Source organism: Mauremys reevesii, linkage group 11 (genome assembly GCF_016161935.1).
Source record: "Mauremys reevesii isolate NIE-2019 linkage group 11, ASM1616193v1, whole genome shotgun sequence".
Lineage (NCBI taxonomy): Eukaryota > Metazoa > Chordata > Testudines > Geoemydidae > Mauremys > Mauremys reevesii.
Genome location: NC_052633.1, coordinates 55609100 through 55623333, shown reverse-complemented (window position 1 = coordinate 55623333; position 14234 = coordinate 55609100). Strand labels below are relative to the sequence as shown.

The window sequence follows — 14234 nt, the reverse complement described above, 5'->3', positions numbered from 1 at the left end:
TCTTGATTGGTCCTTAAGCATTATTGTAATAATTATGATGGATTAATAACAACAACAGTAAATCATCCTAGACAACATAGTGCTTGGCCGTTCATCCAGTAGTAGCAATTAAGGCCTACTACAGGTATGTGATCCCTTATACAGAGGTTTTGGGGCAGTTTCCAAACCCACTGGTTTAAACTAGAGTAAATGGTAGTTTCCAAACCCAATGGCCATGCAGCATTCTACTTCAGGCCCATTCACAAGTACTATAATTTTCCTATACCAGAGCAGTGACAATCTCAACAGAACAGTTCTCTGGAGCCCAACGGATGGCAGAATCATGGTGCAGGGTCCTTCTCATCTGCTTCTCCTCTTTGTGTGTGTGTTCACTCTCCTCTTCAAGCATTAGTTCTCTCGTGTTCTTGTATGGCTTCTCCTCAAGCCTACCCTGCATCTGTAGAGATTATCAGGGAACTCAGACAAGCCCATCTTCCAGCAAAAGAGACTTGGCAAAGTGCTAATTCATCTCTAGGGTGTACAGATGGCTGTAATTCTTTGCAACAAAAAGACATGAAACCAAAGCCAGGAACTGGTAATTTTTCATGTTTAAGCTCTGCCCTATATAACATATAGCCCCTCATCCTGCCTAAAACCTCCACAGCAGCTGATAGGAGTTTGAGAATTGGTTCATAAATAAGCAGTTAGAACAATATTGGAAAAATCCATTAGTTGTGCCTGAGGTTCCTATTAGCCTCCATATATCTATAAAGTTATCTCAGAGCTATGTACTAAAAGCTGAATCCAAAAGCTTGACTGTGGATAATAATTATATTTTGCAAAAATCTTTTTTTTTTAATTAAGGATGCATTTTAGCTTGTCATTATATGCTAACCACTTAAAAAATGGATGATTTTCCTTAAATATATTTTTGTCTAGAGATATTTGTTTAGAGATGTACTTATGGCAAACATACACTGCTGTTGAATTTGGCTAAGGTATTAATGATAACAATAAATCAGCTGGTGGTTTGCTGGGAAATGAAGCTACTTCATTATCTCTTAATGGCTATATCAAACCTGAAAAATACATATTTTTTGTCAACTGATCCAGTGAGTCAGACAGGAGAACTTTTTATTTCAGCGGGATGACACATCAAACATTCCTTCTAGTCTTTTGAGAAACACTGACCGAAAACCATGCCTTTGCTTTTTACATCATTTTACCAGACTTTACACAGAGTGAAAAGAGAGAAACTTCTGTGTTATTACTTTTCAGGTGCTCGAAAGGAAGAAGTAGCCTTAATGAATGGCCTGACTGTTAATCTGCATCTCCAGATGGTAAATTCATTCTTTTTTTCTCCAATATTTACTAAATTTGATATTGTCAAATTAACTTTAGTCCATATTTCTCGAATTTGAAAAGATTTTAAGTCTTCATTTATGTGAATTAAAATATTTTGGGGAGGTTCCTACAAGAAAGCACAGGACAATGATCTCGATGCCTTTTTCACAAGACTTGAGGATCTTGCTGAGTGCTCTGACCTATGTATTGGTACATACAGTACCTTGCTCAGCCCATAGGAAACACAAAGCTGGGCAGAAAAGCTTTTTTCACAAACATTTTAAGGACAAGTCTGATATTTTCTCATGTACACTATAAAACAATGACTAACGAGCATTCAAGACTCTTGTACAGGACATATATGTGCAAATACCTATTATTTGTTTTTTGGGGTTCCACACACATCTCCAGAGTGACATTTTGATAGTTGCTCTTAGATTCCTCTCAAAACTTCAGAGGTCAAGAAGAAGATTCTCATCTGAGAAATGGAGGTGTTAATAATTTCCCTGCAATATAAGTAAAAAAATGCATGGTATATGGGCTCATCTTGTGAAGGACTATAGTATATAAATATAACTAGGGCCCTACCAAATTCACAGTCCATTTTGATCATTTTCACAGTCATAGGATTTTAAAGATAGTAAATTTAAAGATTTCAGCTATTTAAATCATAATTTTCATGGTGTAATTGTCGGAGTCCTGACTCAAAAAGGAGTTGTGGGGGAGAGGGTTGCAATGATATTGTAAGGGGGTTATGGTACTGGTACCGTTACTTCTGCACTGCTGCTGTGGGCAATGCTGCCTTCAGAACTGGGCAGGTGGAGAGTAGTGGCTACTGGCCAGGAGCCCAGCTCTGAAGGCAGAGTCACTGCCAGCAGCAGCGCAGAATTAAGGATGGCATGGTATAGTGTTTCCACCCTTACTTCTGCACTGCTGCCTACAGTGCTGGGCCCTCATTAAGCAGCCACCACTCTCCGACCACCCAGCTCTTAATGCAGCAGTGCAGGAGTAAGGTTGGCCTGGTATGGTATTGCTACCCTTACTTCTGTGCTACTGCTGGCAGGGTACTGCCTTTGTAGCTGAGCGCCTAGCCAGCAACCGCTGCTCTCCGGCCGCCCAGCTCTGAAGGCAGCACAGAAGTAAGGGCGACCCTCCTGCAGCTCCTTTTTGGGCTAGGACCCCCAATTTGATAAACTCTGGTCTCCCCCTGAAATGTGTATAGTATAGGGTTAAAGCAGACAAAAGACCAGATTTCATGGGAGGAGACCAGATTTCATGGTCCGTGACTCATTTTTCATGGCTGTGAATTTGGTAGGACCCTAAATATAACACTGGGTAAATAATCTTTTCACTGTTCAGTATGGAATTATTAAGCTGGCTTCATTAGGGTCAGATCACTTCACAGTCCCCCCAAGTTCTGTGCACAGTCCCAGAGCTCCCACTTTTTCTGTCAGTGTGGATCCCACATTATGTGAGGGGGTAGAAAGTGGATGGGCTACAGTTAGTGGGTGTGGCTACAGACAGAGCATAGGTAGGTAAATGACATTCAGCTTGGGTCTGTATTATACATTTTGTGGTGCATCACCTTGGAAGTCTCTCTGTTAGGGAGATGCAGGTGATGCAGTGATCCAGAGCTGGTACACAGACAATCTCTGCATGAATGACCTAGGTTTCGGCTGATTGTCTAGGTCTGGAGGTAGGCCCTACAACCTTCATCACAGGATGATGGCAGCAAACACCACCCCCATCACCAGAGGATGATATGGGAACTTTGCGGAAAGCTCTGCACTCCCTCTGCAGGCTTTTCTACAGAAGAGAATAATCTGGATCTTGGTGATTCGAGCAGGGGGATGGAAAATCAGGATTACTGTGTTTTATTTCTGTCTCTGCCAGTAATTTGCTTGTATGACCTTGGCCAAATCATGTGGGGTGAAATTCTGGCCTCGCTGAAGTCAGTGAGAATTTTGCCATTATCTTAAAAAAGATAGGGATTTCACCCTTAAACTCTCCGTGGCCATATTTACAAATCTATAAAATGGATACAATGTTATAAAAGTTTTCTACATCAAAGAGTATTGTAAAGACTAAATATTTTCAAGTGCTCTGGGATTATTTTGACATGCTCTACAAAAATGCAAATTGTTTGTATTTTTCTTAAATTATACATGGGGATCAATTCTTTAGTCTTGGCTTAGATAAATGTTTCAATATATCATTTTTTTTTAACAGTTATCTTTTTTTAGCCCTACTCCAAGTCGTTATAAAATTCTTCTAGAAGCCAAAGCCTTTCCCTCCGACCATGTAAGAAATTCATATTTCACCATATTTGTATTATTAATCATATTTTGGAAAGAGTATCAGTAGCCTGATTTGAATATTTATTAGCTAATCTTGTCCAAGTACCATTACAATAAAAATAAAAACTGTCAGATGCTTTTGAGCTCAGCATGTTTTACAGATTGTAGTTTTATTCCTTTCGTTCAAATAAAAATGCTACAAGATGAAAAGATTGAATGGGTACATTGATTTATTAGTCTTTTTAAAGACATTGAACAAACTGCTGGCCTAAATCAACTGAAGTTGTAGCTGTTTTATTAATTCGTGTTGTTGTTTTACTTTATGGAAACCAAATCAATAGAAAGCTCACAACATTAACACTTGTATTTCCCCAGACAGAGATGGAAATACTTGTTTTTTAGCATTTTAAATTACTAGTTCAAACATAATTTGTGTGCTATGAAATAGGAAACAATAGTTTGCGTGTCACAGTATACAGCAAATTAATCTTCGAGTTTGTGGCCCAGTGCTACTTAATCATCAACTCAGTAAACTCTTGGAAATTGATACGAAATTTTATCTTTAAGGCACAATAAAATGACTTCAAATATCACTCATAGGATTATTTGTAACAAAGACAGTTACGCAGATGCATGAAGTTCAGATTGCCTTTATTCTAGGCTACAGAGCTCAATGGTTACATTTGCCTTTGTTCACTATAACTTCGTTTGTGCAAACTCTGTGCCCTCTATTTATGTTCCTTTGACACCCCAATAATAAGCTTTACAACTGCCCTCACTTCAGACCACTGTACTATAATTACTGTCTATATCACAGTATAGACAGTAATTATTTCTGTTTGACTATATTTGACATTACCCCCCCAAATATTATTAATACAGTATCTTTAGTGATAAAACCATTGGCTGAGGTATTCAAAGCTGTCTTGGAGATATAGACATTGGGTCGAATTATTAGTAGTAGTGCCTATGAGCCCAAGTCATGAACTAGAACCCCATTGTGTGTGTTAGATGCTGTTCAGGCACAGAACAAAAGACAGTCCCTACTCCAAAGAGCCTTGGCTCACTGAAGTCAATAGGAGTTTTGGCCCATTGAATTTAATGGGGCCAGGATTTCACCCACTAATTTAATGAAAGTTGTCTGTGTAGATTTGATCTAAAAATCTCAGCCGTTTCTTTTAAAATCTCTGTTTGCTTTGCTAAATTGTACTATGTTAATTCTTTTTCAGTATGCTGTTGAGTCTCAGCTTCAGCTTCATGGACTTGATGTGGAGAAATGCATGCTCATGATACAGCCACGCAAGGTTTGTGAGGGATATAAATGTCAGAACTCTTCTCTCCTTGTTAAAACTGGCTATATATGCTTAGTTAGCATTGGCTATATATATGTAGTTAGTACAAGAATGGAGGTGTTGTCCCCCCAAATTTTTTAGCCTCTGTTGTCATTTGTTATGTACATGCATCTCTTCTATTTCTATTCATGTGCCTAGAATTTTCAGATAAACTTATCAGTGGTCACTAATTGTCTATTCTGTTGCTCTCCATACATTTCTGACTTTAAGTACCAATATTATCTGTGTTGTCTGACTTAAATTGCTGGATTTATCTCTTAGGAAGAAAATAATCTTTCAAAACAGTTATTCTATAGTACATTTTCTGATTGCCATAACACAATAGGTTCCTAAAAGAATGCAAAATTCAGAAGCATCAGCATGTAGCTTCCTTATAGTTTTCTGTCTTAAAAAATTGCCATAAAGACAACATACTGTATCTTTATTATCACAACCTAAGAAAAGAGTCTGCTTCAAGAAATATTTAATTCAGATTATTGAGAGAGATTGCATTACCGTCTCTACTCAACATTAAGAACTTTGCCACCTAACTATAGTATGGATGATGAACATTGGATTCTAAAATCTGAGTAATCTCGTGAGGAGAGAGAGCCTACTCCTGAATCCTTGATAGATGTTCAAAGATTGTTAAGATAATAGCAGTTACTTCCAATTTAGCAAATTTTACCCAAGCTCTTTGCAGTAGCAAATTTAATTTCATTCTGAGTTTTCACTGCCTAGATGATCCCTAGATAGTGGTATTTTTACATGCTACTTTGTGGGAAGAAATGTGGAGGGAAGGAGGCGGAAAATCTTACTATAAAGAATAAAAATTAGATTTTTCTGTTGAAATTTATTTATATTTAGTGACTTCAGGTTTGGGATTTTTTTGGTACTTCTGATTATGTCAGACGTACCATTTTTTGAAATATAAATATGGCAGATTTAGAATAGCTTCCTGTGGGAAACAAAGTGTGCTGAAAAATAAGGGTGAGACCTGATAGGCAGCTTTTAAGACTTTTGGGTGTCACTATTTTTAAATGCCATATAAAAATCATTATGTATTCTGTTTGCACCAAGATCTTTTTATATTGTAAATTAAAACTGTCTGAAATATTGAGAGGAGTGAAGCACGTTGGAAAGCAAAACAAATGTTTTTAAGAATCTACCACCTAGAAAATAAGTTGCTAATGATTTTTGATTTTTTGAAGTAACCTACTCAAAGGCTATTTCCTGTCTCTACCTTTGTAGATCATTGCTGTGCTAGGATACGCTTTTGATCTCCCTATGCACGCAGCACAGCACATAGTAAAATATAGATTGTGAAATAAGAAATGACAGTTTCATTACTGCCAGGGTAGATGTAAAACATGTGCTTTAACTTTATTTTAGGAGGAGGAGACCTTGAGAATTGAAGATATCCTTGACATAATTGAGAAGGAAGGGGACTCTGTTGCTGTAATTTTGCTGAGTGGAGTGCAGTACTACACAGGACAGCTGTTTGACATCCCCAGAATAACAAAGGCTGGCCAAGAAAAGGTAGAATTGTTTCAAGACTACTTCTCTAAAATCGGTTTAAAATAATCCTTCCCCCCCATCCAATGAATTGGATAGGTATGTAACATATAGGTGGTCTGTTTAAATCACTCTAAAGATTTATAGAAAGTCATAATCATATTCTTGCATTTCCCATAGAAATCTTATTGGGTGACTTAAAAAAATCTACAGAAAGGCTATTATTCTTTATTAAATTCTGCAGGGCTCTTCCTTAAGAGTTCTGAATGGGGAAGGAAATGATCATCCCAAACTCTTTAAAACCTACAAAACTGTGCATTAGATTTCTATATTTAAACAGAATTTAGCTATGCTCTCTTTCTTTTCACCCACTCACTGGCAACTGCTATCACAGCATTTTGCCTCCAGTCAGTCAGGCAAGGTGAGTTCATTGTGGAGCTGACAGCTTCTGACTCAGCTGATTAGTTAACAGGAGACAGGCAGGATACTGAGTATATCACCTTCATGAGATGACTGGTTTTCAGTACAATGACTCAGACTTGGAAACTTGCAGACAGTGTACTAGAGACTTACTGTGAATTCTTTTAACTATCTTGATTGCCTCCAGAATGCAGGGGAAGGTAGAGTCTTAATTAAGTTTTCTTATCCACAAGAGATCAGCAGACTTATCAGGAAGCACATTTTTTATTGGATATATCTTATCTGACCTAAGATACTCAAGGAATTAACATACTGGATGTTACTGGATTCCTACAAACCTGCAGTGTATCTGTATCTGAACAGTTAACCCTTTTGAGGCTTCAGTCCTGATCATACCAGGACTTCCATTTGTTGTTATACATTCTGTCTCTCCTCTGCTGAGCCCCTTGGGCACAAATGCAGGTCCACGAGTTAGCTAAAGAGACCGTGGGATGCAAACATTGAGTGCACCCACTGAGCAATCTAATTTTTCTAAATGCAACATAAAGCTGCTTTCCCTTGTGCCAGAAACTGCAAGGGAGGACAGGCAATGGTAACTGCATCTGCCCCTTGCCAGGCTTAAAGCTGGCATTGCACTGGCTTGGGTGAATTTAGGTCTGCACATTTTAGAGCCACATAGATCTAGTAATTATGTTTATAAACCATCTTCCTTGAGGATCACCTAGTCCCTGGCTAACTCTAATGAATCAAGCCTCACAACACTGTCTTTTAATTAAAGGGAAGGATAGTCTGATAGAAAGAGGATGTAGCCAAATGCTAGTGTACTGTATCAGTTCATAAAAGAAGGTTATACTGGGGGCGATGAAAGCATTCACTCACTGGAAAGCTGGACTTAAGTGCATCAGGCCCTATGTGTTCAGGTATGCATGTTGTACGTTTTCAATATTAGGAAAATTCATAGAATCATAGAATCATAGAATTCAAGATCAGAAGGGACCATTATGATCATCTAGTCTGACCTCCTGCTAGATGCAGGCCACATAAGCCGATCCACCCACTCCTTTAGCAAGCGACCCCTGCCCCATGCTTCGGAGGAAGGCGAAAAACCTCCAGGGCCACTGCCAATCTTCCCTGGAGGAAAATTCCTTCCCGACCCCAAATATGGCGGTCAGCTGAACCCCGAGCATGCGGGCAAGACTCTCCAGCCATACCCTCTGGAAAAAGGTTATATCATATCATTGACCCATTGTACTATTTACCAGTGTGGCACTTAATTGACCTATTGACCTAAGCCCGTTATCCTATCATACCATCTCCTCCATAAACTTATCTAGCTTAATCTTAAAGTCGTGGAGGTCCTTCGCCCCCACTGTTTCCCTCGGTAGGCTGTTCCAGTATTACACTCCCCTGATGGTTAGAAACCTTCGTCTAATTTCAAGCCTGAATTTCCTGACTGACAATTTATATCCGTTTGTCCTCGTGTCCACATTAGCACTGAGCTGAAATAATTCCTCTCCTTCCCTGGTATTTATCCCTCTGATATATTTAAAGAGTGCAATCATATCTCCTCTTATCCTTCTTTTGGTTAAGGAAAACAAACCGAGCTCCTCAAGTCTCCTTTCATACGACAGGCCTTCCATTCCTCGGATCATTCTAGTGGCCCTTCTTTGTACCCGTTCCAGTTTGAATTCATCCTTCTTAAACATGGGAGACCAAAACTGCACACAATACTCCAAATGAGGTCTCACCAACGCCTTATATAACGGGACTAGCACCTTCTTATCCCTACTAGAAATACCTCGCCTAATGCATCCCAAGACCGCATTAGCTTTTTTAACAGCCACATCACATTGCCTACTCATAGTCATCCTACGATCAACCAGGACTCCTAGGTCCTTCTCCTCCTCCGTTACTTCCAACTGGTGCGTCCCCAGCTTATAACTAAATTAGTCATACATTCTGTACTATGTTTAAGCTTTTCTGGGATTGGTATCTCAGTGTTATCTGAGGCAACTACTGGTTGGTGACTAGAGAAAAAGTAAACTCTGTAGAATAGGCAAAGCAAGATGAAGGTGACTCTGCCTGTAATGGGTCTTAGACACAGGAAAAACGATAGTCCTCAAATCAGAATGAGAAAAGTTCTTGAGGGCGTTGTGGGGCCCTATGACCTTGGCAAGTCATGTCCATGTTGCCCATCTCTTAACGGAATAGCAATGTACCAAGCTCGTTGGGGTATTTACAAGTGTTAGGATGAAATCCTGTCCCTTCATAAGGTCAGAATTTCACCCTTGGTTTTTCAGAAAATTCTGATATCCTTTGATGAAAGGCAATCCAAGTAGTATATTATATGTTAGTATATTATTATTAGGAGCTAGAGGTGTATGTACAGGAAGGTGTACAGACCCCAATGTCCCCATTAGAGCTTATTGGTGGATTTGTGTGGATATATATCTAAGTCACACGTTTTATTACATCTATGCGATAGAAATACTTTAGAGGACAGTGAATTTCCAGCAATCATCCATCCCATTAGCATCAAGAATTGGAAGCCAAATAGTGTCTCTTCTGTCTGCAAATCTACAAAGCTTTAATGATTCCAAATAAAGGTGGAATGAGACATGTATCAGTTGAGCACCTCCCTCGAGGAGCCAACTTCCATTGAAAGTCAAGTGCTTTAACCCCTTTGATGCAGTAATGTTCAGGACCTGGGGAGGGTGGCTTCAGGATCCTAAATTTACTGAAAACTCATGCAACACAAAGGTGTAGTTCTAAGCACTATTCATGTGTTGCTGGTGAGGGAGACCTTAAAAACATGACAAGAAATTTTAGTCATTCAAAGATCCTTTTAGGTACTGCCCCCTGCAATGTCTAAATACTATACATTTATACAAAGTCAACAAACTCTTCTACCTCAGTCAACAAAGTCAACAAACTCTTCTATACTCAGACACCTGAAATATTGAAGACATTTACTTCAGCAATTTCCAGTCTGTGGTCTGTGGAGAGTTCATAGGTGACATGGGTGTTGACAGAACTGGTTTGAAGCTGCTTCCACAAGTTTCCAGGCTTCTCCTTACAGAGAAGATCTGAGAAGCCTTTAAAAGCAACTGGAAACAGAGGGGATCCAGACTAGCTGTGTATATTAAGGGCCACTGTTACATGAGAGAAGGGGTAGTGGTACATGAGCCATCCCCCTAGACCAGAGCCACAAAGGAGAGAAAAATGTCCAGGAGAAAAGGGAACCAGGACTTTGTCTACTCAGGAAAGTTGCACTATTTTACCTAAGGGTGTGACTTTAAACCAATTTAGTTTAACTAGCACAAATCCCTGTGTGAACACTCTTATTTTGATTTAAATCAGCCCTATTTTGGTTTAGCTGAATTCAGTTAGAAATTAGTGTAAATTAAACTGAAATGAGCTGCTCTTGTGTAGACAAGGCCTAAGTGGCAGGGGAGAGAAGATGGCATGCACATTTGATCAGCAGGAGCAGGAAGAAATGTATACATAGGAGGGAGAGATTAATTGAACAGTTAAATTAGGTATTTTTATTCTTTTTTTTAAAGCAACAATCAATTTTTCATATATAAGATGGTTAAAAATATTGCTTTATCATATAAGGTCTTGATGTAACTGATACAGAACTATTATGCAATCTCTATTGGGAAGAGAGTGAGTTGCTCAGTTGTCAATGGGAACAGATTAGGTTGATAATCTCACTGTAAAAAAACATTTCAGGAATCTATGCTCTGTACTTTCCATGGCTACCCATTCAACTCCTCACCCTAGTCTTTCTGGCTTTTGGTGGACTGAAGCTCAGTTACCTTAAAGACCACATCTTTCTGCCCCTTTTGGAGATGATGAAACTGTTAGTGGCTAGAGTTAAACTCTTAAGAGCCAGTGGCAAAACTTTATCAAAAGGAAGCTGTAATCTTTGGGATGCCAAAATAGACTGGAATGAGCTGCAATCAGCTCATGTTCAGATCAGAATGCAAGACTCACTACACTCATGACTAATAAACCAGCACGTCTCATGAACAGAAAGTAAAGTAGAGAGAACAGAAGAGAAAAGAGGGAAGGAAATGTAAAATGAAAATTGAAAGTGTGATGAGAGAAAGGAAATAAATATAATTTGTAAACAACCCACTAAGTAGCAGAGGGAAATGTTCTTCACAGGAAGTCTTTAAAATTTTTTAAACATGGAGTTTAAATGGTACACCACAATGATTGCCCTAAAACTGCTTAAACAGAGATTTAAGATGCAAGTTCAGAAAGGTCTGAAAAAGTGTTTTAAGAAGACTGAGGTCAATTATTTATGAATTAAATTACTGATTTCCTTTTGAATTGTTTGAAATCAATTTCCTAAATTCTCTGCTTAAACTAAGATTCCTCCCAGAGTGAAAACTCTGAACACAGACAGCTTCATTAAGCCATTAAATATTAAATGAACTAAATTAAGCTTGAAAAATCACCTCAAGCTATTTTTCCATCTTCGGTCTCTCAGATAAATGAAAATGACTACATATTGTGCCAAGGTCTCCTCAGCAGGGTGTAGGCAGTGGAGGGGATAGCATTACTTTCTTTTTTTTCATCTTTGCTTTTAGGGCCTAACTCTCCAATCTCCTGAACCACTTAAGAAATGGGCAACTTCTAGGAAACTTTAACTTCGAAGTTCACTTTTGTATAATAAATTATGTAATAAAAATACTGTGCCTTTAGCTCTCTGTGTACACCATGTACACTATTTTTAATCTCTCTAGTCCCAGTAGGAAATGCTTTAAAATCCTTCATCTTCATTTCTCTTCCTGACTTCCTTTCTACAATGTCCCAGCTGTGCTTGCATGAAGCTGTCAATTCTTTCTCTCCAAATGTCATTGACCACGCTGAGCTGCTACCTGCCAGTTACCAGCAACTACCCAGACACTTTCCAACAATGCCTTTCAAAAGTTGAAATAAAGATGAGGTTGCAGTGGGGACCCCATATCCCTCTCCTCTGCCAAAAGCAGATGGAGAGCTCCACATGGTCTCTGTAAGCAACATTCTCACACAGCTCCCCTCCCTGCACAGTTGGTGCAGTGAGAGCTCTTTCAGTTTGCTTTAATTGCCATTTAAAATCTATATATAGAGAGAGTCTTACTGTTCACATAACTGTGCCACACATGAGGTAGGGAAGCATGATCATCCTCAGTTCAGAAATGGCAACTTGAGGTAAAAGGAAATGAAACGTGCCCAAGGTCATACAGGAAATCCATTGGCACTGAATTCAGATCTTCAAGGTCCCACTCTGGTGCCTTAACCACAAGGCGATCCACCCTTGTAAGGAGTCGTGTGCTACCTCACTGAACTTATTCTTTACAATATGAAGTACCTAAAGAAGAGCTCTGTGTAATTCAAAAGCTTGTCTCTTTCATCAAAAGAAATTGGTCCAATAAAAGATATTACCTCACCCACCTTGTATCTTGAATATCCTGGGACCAACACATCTACAACAACAAAGATATGGCAGACATTTTAAACGACAGGCTTTCTTTGTTCTCTTCTTTTTGCTTTTAAAGTTGCTTTTGTAGAAAGCTGGCATGTTCTTTGGGAATGGCTATTCCCAATAATCCTGATTTTGACTGGAACCAATGAGAATCTAGTGAAAGATTTTCAGATGAGCTATAGTTCAGGGCATATCTACACTCAGAAAATTTAAAATGAATCAACAAAAGCTGCAAAGTTAATGTGCAATAAACCCTGTGTGGACGCTCTCATTTAGAAGTAAAAGTGAAGGCCACTTAACTTCAGAATGAGAGCATTCACGGAGGTGTTTAATGCACATTAACTTCACTCCTTTAGTTGATTCATCTTAAGTATCCTCAATGTTCCTGTGTAGACAAGTTCTTGCTATGTGAAGGCTAGAATGCTTATCAAACCAAACCTGAACTCTGCCCCTATTTCAGTTCCCTCATCATTAATATTTATATTGGGTAAGTGATGAGGTGCTGGCAGTTCATCCCATCATTTTGAGAGAATTTTACAGCTCCATAAATTCATTAGCAGCTTCATTAGAATTAGTGTGTCACATTTTTGTATATGCTGTTTCATTCGGTTAGCTAGACAGTTTTTTAAGAGGGGATTAAGTACACTAAAGTATTCTTTTAATAATTTAGCTGAGATGCCTTTTGTACAAGAGACAGCAAAAGAGAGTTTTAAAAAATCCTTTCTTTTATTACAGGCTTAGATGTATTAAAGTCCATGCTCTCACTCTCATTCCTGCCATGCCACTTGTAAAAAGTCTGTTTGTGTCTTTAGAGAAAAATGTAAAATAGTATTAACTTGTAGTCCATGCACAAAATACGCTATTATTTTTCTTCACTTTAACGGGGTAGCATGATAGTACAAGTTTTAGATCACTCTTTTAATTTAAAAACGCTGCCATCTAGTGGTGGTTTTGTGTATAAAACAACGTTTTGTTTCATGCTCCGTTATTCCAAACTTTCAGTTCCCTAGATATGGCCATTCTAGAACCTTTACAGGAAGTAGAGGGAGGAGTGGGGGAGTTAGTATATTGTAAGGACAAGTACAATCAATTTTAAAATGCATGGTACTGTATATGATGCTACGTCACCTGTTACAAAATTCTAAGGGACAGATTTCCATAAGTGCTAAACTTCCAAAATTGCAAAGGCAATGGGAGCTTCACATATTTAGCAGCTCTGAAAATCAGACCCTTACTGTGTAACTGATATAAATAATTTATCCTTGTCGCTGCAGCATGTCAAAACATGTCTCTTAAATACACTCTTTTATTTGTTGTTAATATTTTTTTCTCGTACCATCACAGTGTTACAGTGGATCAAATTTGGGGGCCCAAAATTGTGTCCTTGAATAGAAGCCCATAAAACTATTCATTTGAGGATGGATACACACACATTGTACACAACTTGTTTCTATCACCAAATCAAACAGATATGACGTTGATGGTGCTATGATATGGGGAGCAGATGTGCACAACTATCCATTTATCTTTTTGCAGAGTCACTTTTATGGTGATTATCCTTTTAGGGAGTCTATTAAAGTCCTCTCTTTCCTTTAGGGTTGCTATGTTGGCTTTGACCTGGCTCATGCTGCTGGTAATATAGAACTGCATTTACATGAGTGGGGAGTAGATTTTGCCTGCTGGTGTTCCTACAAGGTGAGAGTTGCTCTAGCATTTGAGAATGTTTTTAATAATTATGTCTCAGTGAACAGAGGGCTAAGAGGGTCAGATTAAATAGGAATTGTACTGGCCCCTTGGACCAAAACTCAAACAGAAGCTTTGGCTAAGGTATAAATGCACCTATCTTGGGTATGATGGTTTTTAAGACAC

General features: G+C 38.6%; 1 protein-coding gene across 18 annotated transcripts in view; it reads left to right on the top strand.

Moving 5' to 3' along the window:
- KYNU (kynureninase) overlaps positions 1 to 14234 on the top strand; it is a 135652-nt gene that overhangs the window by 85841 nt on the left and 35577 nt on the right. For 17 of the 18 annotated variants that reach the window (XM_039495114.1, XM_039495115.1, XM_039495132.1 and 14 more), the window contains 5 exons: positions 1258 to 1319; positions 3553 to 3624; positions 4850 to 4924; positions 6344 to 6490; positions 13962 to 14060. In XM_039495114.1, coding sequence (XP_039351048.1) covers positions 1258 to 1319; positions 3553 to 3624; positions 4850 to 4924; positions 6344 to 6490; positions 13962 to 14060 — 455 coding nt within the window. The remainder of the gene's footprint in view (positions 1 to 1257; positions 1320 to 3552; positions 3625 to 4849; positions 4925 to 6343; positions 6491 to 13961; positions 14061 to 14234) is intronic. The other variant, XM_039495117.1, reaches the window with a different exon arrangement.